Here is a 17,447-nt window from a genome sequence, read left to right as displayed (position 1 = left end):
AAAGCACTTTTGTCGGATGAAAGATAACCCCGGCCCTGCAATTCCAGCCCAACTGGTGAACTGACCACACATCTGCTCCATATTATGGAGGAGCATTCAGACATGGGGTATAGTGCAGTAGTTTCCCTGATTCCGAACTGCCCCAAATTTCATCACTTTTCAGGTCAAGGGGGCTGCAAAGGATTTTTCTCTGGAATCAAGCAACGCAGAAATGTGTGAAACATGCACTGTATTCTGTTAAGTTTTCTGAAAGTGGCTTTTGCATTGTGTGAAAGCTCAAATATAATTTGGAAATTAACAGGAAGATGGAATAAACGGCTGTGTGAACGCAGCCCAAGACAGCATTTGTGCATCTTAATTGCGAAGCCTTTATTGCTCACTATTTTGCAGCCTGATCACATGTTGAAAGGATAAGGTTGTGTGGCATGGTCCCCAGACCACTGCCTGGAAAACAGAGTGTCTTCAAAACCAAATAAGCTGTTCTAAGCAAACTCATTCAGCGATGGATTTGTTATCTCACAGATTGGCTCCCATTGGTGATCAATTGCCTATGGCAATTAGATACAATGATCTGCGGTGGCCAATCATCTTACAGACTGATGGCTATACACTCCCACCGAAGTGATAAATGCAGTTATCAAGTGAAGAACTTCCAAGTGTGAACTTAACTGAGTGTAATGAACCACTGTTCTGAATAGACAGCATGCCACAATCATTTTGCACATAATGGAAAGAAACGGTAGAAATGTACAGATGCTGTTTCTATCTCCCGTGACTTCCAGTTAACTTTGGCTGTTAATCGTTGCTCATTTGATTAAAAAGAGTGAAGGAGAAATTAGGTATTTATGAAGGAGAAGGTAAATTTTTAAAGAATTTAGGGGATACTAGTTATCTGACTAACCATTTCCTGTGCAGGCAAATGATTAGGGAATTCCTCTCATTGCTGATTTATTGTACTGATAAATGTGGATTTGTGTCAAAATGTATTTTTAATTTATATTAATTTTTTGATAAAGCAGTATTTGGCTCAGCATCTGCTGATAATAAAATTCATAACCATAATATCTGAAAGCCTAAATATAAATCTCTATTCTGACCAACATCTGTAAATAAAGTGCTTTGGGCACTTAGGAAACCTATTATTGTTGAATTATTATTATTAGATCAATGCTGATGTGTTTTGCAAGGAATTTCCACCTAATCCAATTATCTTTGTTCAAACCTTAGGGGTTCTTCTGCATTTATCACTGCTAAAACAGCACGAATTTAGAGATGTGATTGAACTGAAGCTAAGCACTTAAGAATCTCAAGCCCAGTGCAGATGTAACATTCCCAATCTTGTATTTATGGCTAGAAGATAAGAGTGGCGGTCTTCCTCCTTCACAAATTCTCTTCTCCCTTCCTGTGGTAGTTTTAACCATGGTGCATCCTTTTGCCTGGATAAGAACTAGCCATGATGAATGGCAACCAGGGTAAATTTTAACCAGGGTTGGCAAGCCAGCCTCCAACCCTGGTTTAAAGCCAAACCATGGTCAGCACACAGCCAGATATAATACTACACCAGTGTTAAACCAAACAATGGGAAAGAGGGTGGTATCCAGGCTGAAGAGGAACAAGAGTAGGGTAAGTAGTGCTTGCTAGGTGCTTGATGATGGGCCTCAACGATATCATAGTTAAAAGTACATGTTTAAATCTTTCCCACTGAAAGCAAGGAGATTTTAAAATGCTTCATTTTGGCTCGGTTGCGCCCTTTGCTGGAACATTAACCATTCAGTACATTAACTAATAGTCTAGTTCTGTTTTTAAAATATATATATATATAATAAAAAGAGAGATCTCTAAGACTGAAAGTGCAGATTGCATTTATTCTCTGCATGGATGGTCCTCTGTAAGGTCACGCAAGTACTTAACACACCAACCAAATAGTTCCTACATTCAAATCACATTCACGTCAGTGAAATGTTAATTCTATACAAACAAATAAAAAAATGATAATAATTAAAACAAAACAAAAGACAAGTCAGCAGGAAGAAAAGAAAAACCCTAGTTCTAAGTTAACAATGGCAGAATGCTACTGAGACAACACCATAGAAACCTCACTGAAGCAGGAGTTAAATTCAGGCCACTTCTTAGCAAAGCTCATCACAGACTTTGAAAAATATTGTTGTTTTCTTTAAACTTTGGGTTTGGGAGTCAGATTTTCCAGTGTGATGCGTCATTCAAAAATGCTAATGCGGAAGCATAGCGATCCCACCTGGTAGGATAAAATATATTTCAATTCCTCTGAAAATTACTGCTGACTGACACCCATCTGCTGGTGATCGGCTTCCGCCTCTTCTTCTTCCACATCTGCATTATATTCTTCAAACGCATCATCGTCTACATCTGGAAGCCCCAATAGCTATTTATAAAGACGACAGAAATAAAATTGTGAGTGTAATACAAAAGGGCAAAACAACCAGGCAACAGCACTGATGTTCTAAGTCCAAGAACAAACTGAGGATGCGGTTATTTGCAACACCACATAAAAGCATTTAAAATTGGGTGAAAGAGTGTAGTAGCTCAGTGACTCGTGGGCCAGAGAGGGCCAATTCACACATTAGGCAGCAGTTGACTTGGTTTGTTCCTGAGATACTTATATCAATAAAATGAGCCCAGCTCCACCTCCCTGAATGAGCACACCTGTAGGATGCTGAAGTTTGTAGACACCTCTGGTTCATTTAGTTTTCACACATCTTTGGTGTTAATAATAATTTAAAATGTGCAAAGAAACCCAGGCACATAAACCTCCTTTCTTCACAGCAATGGGGGCTGCCATACCTGTTGAGGGAAATCTTCCCTTCAAGAACTTTAGATACCAGAGTTAGCTCTGCAAACCTGGAGATCTGTTGATAATACTGGGCCATTAGTCTGACTCTAATGCATTCATGCAGCCTTGTAAATAAGCCTGCAGTCATTACTAGCCTGCTAGGTGCTAGGCTGTGTCTCCAGCAGAAGTAGGAGGAGGAACTGTTATGCTAGCTTCCCAGCAGGTGAGTTCACGGTTGCTTACCAGGAGGGAGACAGGTGGAGCAGTTAGCACAGTGCAAATGCACTATATTGCTTCCTGTAGAGCTCTTGCACTGTGCTGACCTCCCTGCCGCCTTGCTCCCCATCCCAGTAAGAAACACTGACTCACCTGGTGGGAAGTTAGCCAGGAAGCCCCCTCTTCTGCATACAGCAAGGAAACGCAGCACACTTAACAATGTAGTGAAAAAGAAAGATGACATCTTTCAAGGGCTGGTGGAGAGAGGACAGATCAGAGGGTTGGATCATCAGACAACCAGCAAACCAAGTGGACTGGAGGAAGAGGAAGAGAAATCCCTCTGCCGACGCCGCCACCAGCCTGTTCACTTGTTCCGTGTGGAATTCCTGGTTGCCTGTAGCTACCAGGTAAGTTGTTAAAGGCAAGGTTGTGTTCAGAGCAGGATAAAAGGTGAATGTGACGTCCACCCTTAAATGGCACTGCTGCCCATTCACTTTTAACAAAACTAACTTCCACGTAAGTGAGTTTTGGGGTTGTGATATTTTGATCACCAGGCTGGAAGCAGCCCTATGGAGAGCATCTAATGCAAGCCCTACAATGTCAAGATTGCCTAGGGTTAAACCATAACTGAGAGATGCGCATTCGGGGCCAAGCTGGACTCCAGCTCCCATCAGCTGCAACAACATGTCAGCAACATCTTTAGGGCACCCCTGTCATACAGGATGGGTGCAACTAGGGCTCCCTCTGTGCTTCCATCCTGCGCTACTCCAGACATATGAGAAGCAGGGGAGATCACATGGCAGGGGCTGACAAGAGAATCACTTCCTGTGGCTGTGTGCACCTAGGGAAGATGCCCCTATGGAGAGTAACCACAGTTGTCCCGCTGACCTGAGGTTCCTAGTTTAGCATTACTGGAGCAGCGCAGGCAGAGAAAGACTGGGGAACCTGAAGCTCCACCTGTGGTTGTTGGACACCAAGTCCCATCAGCCTCAGCTGCCATGCCCAAAGGTCAGGGGTGATGGGAGATGAAGTCCTACAGTCTCTGGAGGGCCACTGCTTCCTCATTCTTTGGACGGAGGAGCAACACACCTGATTCTTCTTAGTGTAATGTTTTCTCAGGGGGAAAGAGCATGCTCAGTTCTCCACCCTTTTCAATTTCAGTATATCGTGAAATTTCACAACAGAGGTGCCAGGAAATAATTCTACATCAGAGTCTGCCAGCACAGCCAACTACTCTAGTTCTTTAGATGCTGCATGCTGAAAAAAATAAATAAATGTGTGTATCAATTCTCATATGGGATGGATGGGCCCTTTTGAGTTGCTTTCCGTCCCAGCTGGGAATGTCTGTTTGGAAAACGGGAGACAGAAAAAGAAAGCTCTTAAAAATAAACTTACGCTTATACACATTTATGTGTGATGATGGGAAACAATCATGGAAGCGTGTGGTGTTTGTGGTCTGGCGTGTTGAAAACAAAACCTCTTAATGCAATAAAGCCAAAGGGTAAAAAAATGGGCACTTACAGGTCTGAATGATTTGAAGACTTTTTCCAGTATTTCATGCAGTGTCTTTTTACCACAGGAGGAGATGTAGTCCTGCGCCAACTGCAGGAAAGGCAAGCAGTCCTCGCTTTCACTCCAGACGTGCTGCAAAGGCAAGCCACGACAAAGCAGGGGTTAATCGTGCTGGCAGGCAGTGAAGTTTAAAAAGCAATAAAACTGATATGGAGAGATTCTGGAGCTGTAGAGTGATCTAGAGAGAGCTGTGGGGAGGAACAGGTTAAAACCCAGGGGCCTTAACCCAATGGCAGCCCCCATCTAACTCTCTGCTGTCCAGTGGCTATGTGGTTGCATACAAATCCTCCCTCTGCCATAGACTCAGCGTTGCCACAAATGTTTGAAGGATTTCTACTCTGCTCTCCAGCCACATGGTGACTTACAAAGAGCAACAGGGAGAGGGTCACTGCCCTCAGGCTCATGACACAAAAGGAAAGGGGATGGGGAGGGGAGAGGAGAGGAGGAAAAGCAAGCTCAAGCACCAAGTCAAAGTAGCAGAATTGTTATATTGGGTGGTGCCTCCAGACTGTCAGCATTTTGGAGGAAGGAGTCAAGAGCATATCAGAATTTTAGGTTTGTGCACCTAAAATGGATTAAAGTGCTGTGTCACCCTAGCACAGGGGTGCAGAATCTCTCACCCACTGCCCAAAATTGGCTTGGCCCGGATCCCAATTTGGCCCATTTCCCCAGCCCATGTTGAAATTCCCTGGCCCTCTTCATGCTTGCTGTGTTACCCCAGAGGTGCAGAAAAAGCCACCATTGATCAGTGAAGCCGCTGCCCATCAGCTGACAGGCAGTGACTTCAAGTCTGATCAGTGGCAGCTTTTTCTGCACCTCTGGGGTAACACAGCAAGCAGGAGTTTGCACACACTTCCCCTGCGCAATGCAGAAGCTCCTGCATCAGTCCTGGACCTCCCTTCCCTCCTACGCTGGCAGCCAGGTGTCTTGGTGAGCAACGTAGCTAATGAGGAGAGCTGAGGGCCAGCACCAGAGGTTGGCACTGACAGGCACCTGCAGAAGCCACAAGTCTCAGGATATGGTCCGTGTGGAGATATATCGATCTTCCCTGATCGATGGGGCCGCGACCTCAGACAGCTTTACGATCCCAATCAATCATTTACAGCGGTCCGGCACGCTTCCGCTGCGCAATAACTCCTGCTGTCTCTTCTCAGTCACGGCTTGTAGCAGAGTAGAAGCACAGCGTGTAAAGCAGCCTAGTTTCCAGGCAAGCACACATAGACAGGTGTGTCTATTTACAGCTCTTTATTCAAACATTACAGCATTAAAGTCCGTCACTCTTGGCCGCCATTACTCTCTCTCAGATACACAGAGAGTACGTCTTTCTCCCCTCAGGATTACAGGGGAACTGAACAATACAGGGATTGTCCCGCCCAGCTTCTGTCTCCGCCCAGCTGTAAGCTGACGTCAGCAGGTGACACACACCAGGGGAATTTAACCAGATAAATTCTGAACCATAACAGTCCGCTGCCCATCCATGGAACCAGCAGTCCTGCTGCACCTCCACCTTGCTCACATGACCTCTGCGACTCCCATCATCCCAGGCTGCTGGGGACTGTGGGAGTTGTAGTTCAATGCTATATATGAGGAGCCAAGTTGAAGAACATTGCTTGCCATACAGACTGGCTTCCAAAAAAGAGGGCAAGGAAATGGGGAGTGGTGTGGTGGATGGGAACTAGCTCCTTAAGTCTTCTCACTGAAAGATCCCCAAAATTTGAAGGCAGCGTTGGGAAATGACCAGGACGTGATTGGGCAGGAATGATTCCCTCACAAAGAATCATCTTGATTTCTCCAGCTTTCTGATTATCCACCCAACATTTTACTCACATTATAATGTCCCCTCCAGTTATCACACTCAACCACCCTTTTATTCCCTATGCAACTCTCTACTTCAGATATAAATTCACATCCAATATGTCTGGGACAACACATAGCTACAGCATTGATCTAGCCACACCTGCAGTCTTTCAGAACAAAGAAGCAGAATGTTAATTAGTGCAGGCACTTAATTAGGTTACAAACTGACTTGCTGGTAGGGTTCAAAATGCAGAGGGGCTAATCAGAGCCAGTGCGGTTCAGTGGATAAGAGTGCTGGATCAGGACTCTGGAAACCAGAGTTCAAATCCCAACTCATCTGTGAAGCTCAGTGGGTGACCTTGAGCCAGTCAGTTTCTTAGCCTCACCTACTTTGCAGGGTTGTTGTAAATGTAAAGCAGGAGTTGAGAGACATGTGCACTACTTGGAAGAAGGCTAAAATGCTATTAATACCGTCTATGAAATATCTATCCATCCATCCATCTACCTACACACACACCCTCACGTTTGTGTGTCTCCATCCCTTGGAAACAGAAGGCCTGTCTTATGTAGGTCACCTCAACCTCTAACAGCCTCCTGTATCCAGGAGTAGCCCCAAGCTAAGTACCTGCTCACTTAGAGGAAGTGCAACGCTATCCAGAACAGGCAACCACCATACCTTCCAGATGAACGTGAACTACCTGTCCACAGAGCCTCCATCTTTCTAGGGTTCAAACTCAGCTGTTGGCAGATGTCAGCTAAGTTAGCTGAAAATATTGGCCCTGCCTCTGCACCAGGGTGGCAAGCCCACCATAACCAGGTCGCATGTTGTCTCCAAAAGGAGACAGATCTAAAGAGGATTAATTTCAAAGTCGTTTCTGAAAGGTTTGTTACATAAGCACATTTGCAATGAGATTCCCAATGATAAAAGCATATAGGTATAAATAGCTATTACATAAAATCTGTCCTGTATTGCCAGTATCAGCTCTATACAGTTCTATAGTCAGCAGAAGAATTGGGAAGCAGAGATTTTCCTAGACTGGAACATCTCATGTAATCTTTGCATGTCCGAGTTTGCCTCCATGAAAAATGCTGCATCATGGATGATGCTGAACAAGTCTCCCTGAGGTGCTATTTTCAGTTTCTTTAAGGATTCCTCCACCCACCCCACCAGGCACCATCTCCATTTCCATTGGTACAATCTGGAAAAAGGCTTTATCACTGGCAAATGTTTACCACTCAGTTCTGCTGATTGCATAAACTGGCTCTAGGAGGAAAGCAAGCAATTATGTGTGAAAACGAGACAAAAATCTCAAGACTATGTTTTGAACAACGTCAATATATTAACTTTTACATGTCAAGAACCCCAGATTTTAGGTCCAGGGCATCTGCACATAGAATATTTCAAAGTGGGACGAATCAGGTTACCCCTACTCTTCCTGTAAGCGTTACAGTCTAAATATATGGCACTCCCCAGGTACTTTTTCAGTTTCCAGTTTTTCACAAGGAAAAATAGGTGTCAAGCTATTTTTTATTAATACTTCATTGTGAATATTAGAACATTTAAGTTTGCCAGCTGCGACATATGAGCAAAATCAATTTCACGTCTCAAGCAAAATCCAAAGAACAGAAAGAAAATTACACAAGGATCACATCAAAGACCTAACTGAAAGCACGTTATACAAGATCATACGCAAACATTATTTAGCAGAGTACACAAACCCACACAACTATGAAATACAACAAATGCCACTCAGTCTCCACCCCTAGATTACCATGGTTTGGAGGTCAAGAAATGCCCTTTACTGTAGTCTTATTTCTTTGTTCTCCCTCTGCTCTAAAGTATTTCCATCCTATTTTTTGGAGCTAACATTCTTATGCATTTGCAATGGCATTTTTGCAAGCCATGGTTTGCTCTAACTGCAGTTTGCAACGTGGTTAGAAGTGGGTCTACAAATTATGCAATGCTAAACCATGCTTAGCTCTAAAAAGGGAAAGAAAGGGAATTCACAAAGTTGGAGGAGGGAAGGTGGAGAGGTATGAGACCCCACAGACCACCTCTGCTTTGCAAACCATGGCTAGGCAATTAGAAGACTCACACTACACTGTGCCCAAGGTGAAATAAATTAGGTAAATAAATTAGGTTCTCTATTGTACAAAAAGTTTATGAGACGCCTTAACAATGACCCATATTAAGTACCCTGAAATACCTAGAGATAGTTAGAATTCTTCATGTGGCACAGAAGCTCTGCTAGAAAACAAAATGGATCCCAAAGTGCCAACAGAAGCGGGAACTCTGTTAACATGTTGAATCAGACAAGCTTCATGCTACATTGAAGTCTTTGCCCATTGCATGTCCCAGTCTAAGCTCTCTGGCTCATCTATCACCTGGGGGACGTGTGCAAAGGGAGTTTAGCTTCATTCACGTCCAATTCACAAAGGAAAACTGTCAACCCAGTGTCAGAAAGACTTAACACTACACGGATGTAACAGGAGGCAGTTTTGCTAAGCAACCCACTGAAAACCGAACACAACTGCAACAGCAAAGTGAGAATAAAATGAGGGTTGTGAGAAAACACACACAGAACTTTTGGCCCTTTATGAGATCACTTTTCCTCTTACAAGCTGTCAGATGAAGTGTACTCTGCAAGACTACACGTCTTGTTAACTTCAGCCGACCTGAAATTTGAAATAATCAGTGGTGCATGCCTGTGTTCCATAGAAAATCTTCCTTTTCTTCTCTGAAAACAAGACCAAGACAGCTTAAAGACAACCTGGCAGCTTTAAGGTTTCTTCTCAAGCAATTCAGGGCTCATGAGTGCTGTTTTTTATCTGATTACTTATTTCTCTTAAGCCCACCTATCCAGCTTGCAGACAGCAGAGTTCTCTTCATGGATCCTAGAGCATTTGTGCAAGAACATGCTGATACCAGTGGTTCAGCACAAAGAACATGGGCTGGATACAGAGTTTATCATGTCTGAAACACAGCTATTGAAATTAACAGGACTTAAGGTAAAGAAAATGCTGTGTGAAATCAAAATTGGTGTTTTCATGAATGCCAATAACTCAGCTGTATAGTCTATATTGTACAAAAGCTTTAACTGCCAGTGGAAAAGGTAAGGGGGGGACCTAGACACTTGAGGGGAATCAAACTGAAAATTGGGTGGTACATGATAACCTTTCATAACTTCTGTGACCCAACAGCAGGGTCAGAATCTTCCACCTGCCTCTCAGAAATGTGTGTGGCTGGATATGAACTCCAAACATTATTGGCCATTGGCTAGAAAACTACAGCTGCCAAGACCTAAGCAACACATGAGGCTTGTAATGTGCTATTAATTTTTATTGCGAATCTGTAAAATGATTTCCAACACCCCTGCTTCTGTTGCAATGCTGGCGTTTGATGGTAGACACCTAGTCCGTGTTTTCTTTTGGTTATTATTATTATTCATTTCATTTCTATACCGCTTTATATTTTTGGTTGGTGTTCTATGCTTGATCCTGTTAGTTTTATATTTTGTTTGTATACTTAACTACTGAAACTTATTATTATTCACAAGGCAGTGTTTCTATATCAACTCTCATGTTGCAAATGCACACTTAAAAATGCAAACAAACAAAGCCACACTCTGCTGTTGTTGTCTGGAAGCACTAATGTGATGCAGCTAACTACCCAGCCAAGGGCAGGAATAGCAGAGTTGGGCCAGCAACAATCACTATCCCATCTTGGCAGGGCGAAGAATGAAATTCTCAAATGGAAACACTTGGGATGGGAGGGTCAATAGCAACACCCGTCTACATTTTCACAAGCCATGGTTTATGAAGGGCCAAAGTCCCAATGACACCAGTGAGCAAGAAGACAGATCTAGCATGGAGAGAATGAGTGATATAAACATGCAAGTGTGCATAGGACCCAAGATGCTGCAAGAATGGAATGTTTTAGAGCAGGCATGTCCAGTTCCCAAGAGACTGCGATCTACTCCAAGTCTTTAAAAAAACTGACAGTGATCTACCCATTGTCACTGGAGGGAGGAGGATCGTGGGTGGGGTGGGTGGATTGCCCAGAGTTGCTGAGCTTTTTCTTAAGGAGAATTGTACAGAGTTTTTAAGCTTTTCCACCCATAACTTTTTGTACACGATAAGGATCCCGTGGTCTACTGGTTGGACATACCTGTTTTAGAGGGTAAGGTAAAGGTACCCCTGACCGTACGGGTCAGTCTTGCCAGACTCTAGGGTTGTGCGCTCATCTCACTCTATAGGCCGGGAGCCAGCGCTGTCCGCAGACACTTCCGGGTTACGTGGCCAGCGTGACAAGCTGCATCTGGCGAGCCAGCGCAGCACACGGAACGCCGTTTACCTTCCCGCTGGTAAGCGGTCCCTATTTATCTACTTGCATCCGAGGGTGCTTTCGAACTGCTAGGTTGGCAGGCGCTGGGACCGAATGACGGGAGCGCACCCCACCGCAGGGATTCGAACCACCGACCATGCGATCGTTTTAGAGGGTACTTGTGCTAAAAACAGCATCTGATCTAGTTTGGCACATACAATGCTTCAGGGACGAAGAGGAATAGCTCTTCATGGCTTCAACATGTACAGAATGGTCGTGTGAATTGGCAACGAGACATAAGCCTTCAAATCCATGTCTTTAAGGCACAAAGCAGCCCAGATGTCGTTCTAGCCACTCAGTTGATTATTTTATTGTAAGACTGTTAATCAACCAAATATTTATTTGGCCTGGCTGCTGTTGTGGGGTTTGTTTGTTTGTTTGTTTGTTTTTGCTTCCAGTTGCCAGAAAAGCAACAGGCAAGGTTGGTTTTCCACCCTTCAGGCAGTTAAAAACACACAACAAAACTATATAACTTGGAAAGGATGAGACAGGTTTTGTGTGAACTCCTTTGGACCTTCCAAAACCACGACATCACCCTTAGATTCACAAAACTCCCATTAGGCTTTCACCCAACTCCAACAAGGCCCACACTTAGCTCTGCCCCCTAATCCCAAAGGTCCACTTAGTGGTTGAACCTTCCCAGGAACCACAACTTTTTATATCAAAATCTGGCAACCCTAGCCAAATATGGAGCCCTAGTTCTTAAGGAAAACAACTGTAGGCTGCTTTCCGTTAAGCAGATCCAATGTTTCAAAACTTTCAAATGAACTTTACTAGACAGAACTGCATTATCATAGCAGTAACCTTTTCGCCTGCTCTCCATTTATACCCTGCAAAAGCCCTGGCAAAGTGCCTAGTGTCATTGAGAACGCTGTCCTGGGGCCAGTTATTATTATTATTATTAAAAAAAAAAAAAATATTATCCATTTACATCTATGAGTAATTCCTCTCTTTGGGAATTCAGAAAAAAGTCTAGAAACTAGGCTGTGATAATTGGCAAAGTCTCCAATTACACTAAAAAGCCAAGGGCAGGCGTGCGAGAGACCTCCCATCTCAGACTGTCACAAGAACATAGGAAGTTAGTTTCTACTGAATCAGACCATTGGTCCATCTAGCCCCATATTGTCCACACTGACTGGCAGAGGCTTTCCAGGGTTTCAGGCAAGCGGACTCTCCCAGAGCTATCTGGAGATGCCAGAAATCAAACCTGGGACTTTCTGCATGCAAGACTGATGCTCTACCATGAGCTACAACCTTTCCCCAACTGTGCTGTACTGTACAATGTTCCACAGAACTGGCCCAAGACCAACACTACACCATGCTAGTTCTCTGAGTCTCAAGCTCTCTTTTAATTATTTTGGCCTTTTCCACAAAGGGGCTTTCAATGATCAGCTTGTCGCGAAAAGAAATTGCAATGAGGTGCAGCACGGCTTCTGAGTCATGGGCATACTTACAGAGTGGCAAGCCCTATTCCCCCACGGGAATGTACTTAAGACAGCAAGGCTTTTCCAGTGAAATTTATGTGGCCCACCTTAAGCCCATGGGAGATGATGAGCTAGAAATAAAAACCCAGTAATTCCCCTTAATAGATTAGATGCAGACTTAAGCCATGCTCCGAGTAGGCCCATTGAAATCAAGGAGACTTGCATTAGCCATTGCTAAATTAAGGCCTAGTGAGTTCAATGGGTCTCTTCTATACACAACTGAGTCTGGCGCCACCAACTCAAAGGGCCACATTCATGCCATACATTTAAGGCACTATGACGCCACTTTAAACAGTCATGGCTTCCCCCAATGAATTCTGGGAGCTGTCATTTGTTAAGGGCGCTGGGAGTTGTTAGGAGACCCCTAGTCCCCTCCCAGAGTTCCCTGTAAAGAGGGATTTATTGTAAAATGACTTGGAGAACTGTAGTTCTGTGAGGGGAATAGGGGGTCCTAAGTTCAGCACTCATAACTGGCTACAGCTCCCAGAATTCTCTGGGGGGGAGCCCTGACAGTATCACAGTGCTTTAAATGTATGGTGTGATTGTGGTCCTAGTGAAGGCCCATTCATTATTTCTGCCAGGAAAAACATAAGAAGCCACCACCTGCCTGGATTCTGCTGCAGCCAAGAGGCTGCCAAAAGGGAAGAAGAAGCAGCGGAATCCCCTCAGAAAAGAATTTTCTCTAGATCCTCCAGAGTAACAAATTTAAGATATTCGTCTCAGGAAGCCCCTTGTGGAACTAAATGATACAAGGTTGCCCCTTGGGGAGAGGGCAGTTATCCTACTGACTCCATTTTATCACAACACATTCTCCACTGGATAGGGTGATAGCAATGCACCCATGCTATTAGCCAAACTTCTGATGGAGGTGAAATGGGGCAGACCTACACTTTGCTGCCCCATCCTTTGGTACCTGCCTTCTGAGAGAAAAACAGCAGATTCTGGGAAGAGGTTTTGAATATGCTACCTACAGGGCTGGCTCTTGATTTCAAACCACCATCACTCAACTTATTCCTTTCTATTACTTCTGTGGACAAACACCGGCTCCCTCAGCCCGAAGCAAGATTGAGCGCCGCACCCCAGACTGGACTTCACCATCCAGCAATCCTTTACCTATTGCCTTTTAATTCTGGCCAACCTGCCAGTGACCACAGGAAGCAGACTCCATTTTGCATATGATCTGGAAAGGACGATGCTTCCAGCAATAGGAATCCTAAGGATTGGATTCTCTGCCCTTTCCCTCCTACATCATCATCCCACGCACCCACAGTTTCTATTCTTCCTGTTTAGTAGCAGTAAGTGACCCCGTCCTTGCTTACATTGCTGCAACCCCAGGCCTGCTAGGAGGTCTTTTCCTCTAGCAAGCCATGCACAGAGCGATGCTTGCAATTTTCCCCCAGCCCACCCCCCAGGGTAAATGCAAGGCAGGAACAACATGGGAACTGTACCCTTCAAGGCCTGGCGTTTCCTCTGGGTGAGAAGGATGCACAACGCTTTCAGAAAAAGGAGTACCTTGAGCTTCACTATCAGATCTCTGGAGCGTCAACGCTCTGAAAGATGGAGATGCCCTCAACAGATCACGTGAGATCCGCCAAACACAGCCCAGCCACGGGACTCAAGACTCCTGGTTTGCTGACCAGTTCCTATAGGTAAATTCCAGAATTGTCTAAGATGAAAGGGGAACCGCCTGACCTCATACCTAGGTTACACATTGCTAAGAGGAGAGACACTCTGCACAAGCTCAGAGGTGCTCTTCTCTTGTTTACAACAGAAGATCAGTTTCTGAGCTCTGGGCACAGTCCTGTGCCTAAGATTTCAGGTTAAAACTGCAGAGTGGAAGGAAAGGAGGACCTTTTTCTGCCTCCCCACTTCCAGCTACTCTCTGAAGACTGGAGATGAAACCCTCTTAAGAATATTAGAGGAGTGGACAGGGAAAGGACTGGACCATGTGAAAAACAAACACAGTATTTTTGCTGCAGTTCATTCATTTTCAGCTTTGTATTCTTATTATTAAAAAAGCACACCTAGACGTTCCATTGTTGCGCCCGTAACCTTGGTTTCAGGTGCCACTGGGCTCCTAGTTTTCATAGCTCCATTTCTAACACAGCCCTTGGGGTCCCTTCCAATGCTACAATTCCATGATTCTAGGAGGGGAGAATAACAACGCAGGTTTCCTTGAGCTCCTTGGAGGAAAATACTGGCTGGAATTGAAATAAATAAACATAAGGCCTAGGGGTCAAAAGAAGCCCCAATGTTTTAATTGTTCTGCTGCCTGGGGGGTTCCTTTGGGAGCAAGGATGAGATATAAAAATAAATTAAACAAGGGGCCAGTGCTTGCCAGAATAAAAGGATGCACACCTTGAGGCAGATGATGCCAGCTCTGAGACTCCTTCCAGGTGGGGAAATCCATCACTCCCAGGCAAAGGAGCCAATGTTAACCTCCTGGCCCAGGCGAAGATAATGTGAGGCGCAAATGCACTTGGTGACCAAAGTCCCCCCCCCCACACACCTCCAAAAGCAGATGAAATTCCAAGTGCTGTGAGTGTGGATGGCCAGACTGGAACCATGAGGAAGGCTGAAAAGGCTGAAAGGCCCAGAAGGGCCAAGACCCCCTTTTCTCTCTCTGTGCCCCCCCCACCTCACTATCAGGGGTGCCAACTTGAATTAAATATTGGAAGCGCAGGGAAGCCCCGCCCTACATAACTGATCCCATGACACCACTCTAATAGCAATGCCCATCAACAATATTTCAGATATTATTTTTTTTGGGGGGGGGAGCAAAGACACCTCAGCCCTATGGTTTCCAACATGGGGCACACGCCCCACAGGGGGGACAATTTGATTTGCGTTTTTTGGCGGGGGGAATTTGAGAATGAGTTATTAACAGTGAACGGCCTTTTAGGCTTCCTCCATGTGAACAATTCACTTCTTGAACAGTGGCGTAGCGTGGGTTGTCAGCACCCGGGGCAAGGCAAGTAATTTGTGCCCCCTAACCCGTGGATTTGCACCCCCTAACCCCCAGATGTTGCACCCGGTGCGGCCGCCCTCCCTGCACCCCCCACGCTACGCCACTGTTTTTGAATAAAAAGAATTATATGGGGGGGGAACGCATCAGGATTTTAGAGATGCTTAGGTGGGGCATGGCCCCCCAAAAGGTTGCCTCTGCCCCTATGTGTCTTGGCTCCTGTGCCCACTCTTAAGAAAGAATCCCCACCAAAAGGTGAAAATAAAATAATAATAATAATAATAATAATTTTTTGTTATTATTATTGTTATTATTAGCAGTAGTATTAGAAAAAATCTCCCCTAAAGAAAAAAAGAGACACAGCAGGGGAAAGAAACAGAAAGGGTCTCCCTGGTCTCCCCCCCCCCCATTATTTTTTGTGCGTCTTAGGGGTCAACTCCATGGGGCTCGCGAGGGGGGGGGCTCCCAAAGGGGAAAAAAAAAGTTGACGTCCGTGGCCATTCAAAGCGTGTCGCGTCACCTGATGGGGCGGGGCTGGCCTGGCCTGCCCCCCCCCACCTCAATATTTTATTCCAGTTGTGGGTGGGGGAGGGGGGAAAGGACACCCCCTGAGGGGGGGGTCGTCGCCTGCGTCTACTTACGAAGCTGTCCCCCCCGCATCCGTTGTCCGGGCACAGCACGTAGAAGGAGACGCCCGGGTCGGCGTAGAAATCCATCCTGCGCTCCGTCTCCTCGGTGGCGATGAGCTCGAAGGGGGTGCGCGAGCACCATTTGTCCGCCGCGTCCGCCAGCTGCTGGAAAGCCATCGCCTCAGGCCGCCGCCGCCTCAGGCCGTGTGTGGGGCTGACGGGACCCGCTTCCTCCTCCTCCTCCTCCTCCTCGGGGTTTACTCGGCCGGAGCTGCTCCTCCCTCAGGCGCTGCTGCTGCGGCCGCCGGGCTTCGCATTCCCGGTTTACATGCTGAGGGGACGACGGCCGCTTTTCCCACCCGCCACCCGCCCTCTCTTCTTCTTCTTCTTCTTCTTCTTCCTTTCCCGCCTCAGCAGCCCGGCATAGGGGCTCCTCGCTCGCTCCGCCTCGGCCGGATGCGGCCGGATCCTGCTGGATCTCGAGGAGAATGAGCCGCCCGCTCGCCCCTCTCGGGTTCGGAGCCTCGGCGGTGCGCACGCGCAAAGGCGCAGATAGCGGGGAATAACGGGAACGAACGGCCGTTCGCGGCGGCGGCGGCGACGCGAGACGCGGCGGATGACTTTCGCCGCCTGAAACGGGAGACGCCCTCAGAATATCGCGCAGGGCGGCAGCCCAGGGGAAGGCGGGGCAGCCCCGATCCTGCAGAAACGCCGCGGTGGTTTTCCAGCCGCGCTCCGAATTCTGCTAAGGCAGGGGCTGAAAATAATCCAGAGGAGAGCGGAACAGCAAAAATCCCAGGCCTAGGTCACTTTTTGTTTCAGCCGTGTGTGTGTGTGTATGTAGAGAGAGAGAGGTGTGTGTGTGTGTGTGTGTGTGTGTGTATTTTGATCTATAGGTCAATTTGTTTCAGCCATACATATACATACACACACACACACACACACATATATATGCAGTATGTATGTATGATTGTGTGTGTGTGTGTGTGTGTGTGTGTGTAGAGAGAGAGATTTGTGTGTGTGTGTGTATTGATCTATAGGTCAATTTGTTTCAGCTATACATATACATATATACATACTGCATATATATATATATATATATATATATATATATATATATATATATATATATGCAGTATGTATGTATGAGTGTCTGTGTGTATACATATATATATATATAGAGAGAGAGAGAGATTGTGTGTGTGTGTGTGTGTGTGTATTGATCTATAGGTCAATTTGTTTCAGCCATACATATACATACACACACACACACACACACACATATATATATATATATATATATGCTTTCGTAGATTTTCACGGGTACAGCTAATGACACATTAGCTGGGAATAAATAGGGACACAGTAGGGACGGGGGTGGCACTGTGGGTAAAACCTCAGTGCCTAGGACTTGCCGACCATATGGTCGGCAGTTCGAATCCCCAAGGCAGGGCGAGCTCCCGTCGTTCGGTCCCAGCTCCTGCCCACCTAGCAGTTTGAAAGCACCCCTAAGTGCAAGTAGATAAATAGGTACCGCTTTCTAGCGGGAAGGTAAACGGCGTTTCCGTGTGCTGCGCTGGTGCAGACTCGC

The 17,447-nt window shown here is 45.8% G+C and overlaps 1 protein-coding gene across 1 annotated transcript; it reads right to left on the bottom strand.

Annotated features, from left to right (window-relative positions):
- Window positions 1-1,845: 1,845 nt before the first annotated feature.
- On the bottom strand, window positions 1,846-16,413 carry MTURN (maturin, neural progenitor differentiation regulator homolog). Its single transcript, XM_081882836.1, has 3 exons — window positions 15,869-16,413; window positions 4,547-4,669; window positions 1,846-2,401 (listed from the first exon to the last, which is right to left on the bottom strand). Exons 1-3 carry the CDS (start codon window positions 16,031-16,033, stop codon window positions 2,291-2,293), a joined length of 399 nt encoding a protein of 132 aa, XP_081738962.1. The 5' UTR covers window positions 16,034-16,413; the 3' UTR covers window positions 1,846-2,290.
- Between the last annotated feature and the right edge of the window lie 1,034 nt (window positions 16,414-17,447).

This window comes from Podarcis melisellensis, assembly GCF_964234715.1.
Source record: "Podarcis melisellensis genome assembly, chromosome: 12".
Taxonomy (NCBI): Eukaryota; Metazoa; Chordata; class Lepidosauria; order Squamata; family Lacertidae; genus Podarcis; species Podarcis melisellensis.
The sequence above is the reverse complement of the archived record's forward strand: the minus strand, read 5'-3'. Positions and strand labels throughout refer to the sequence as shown.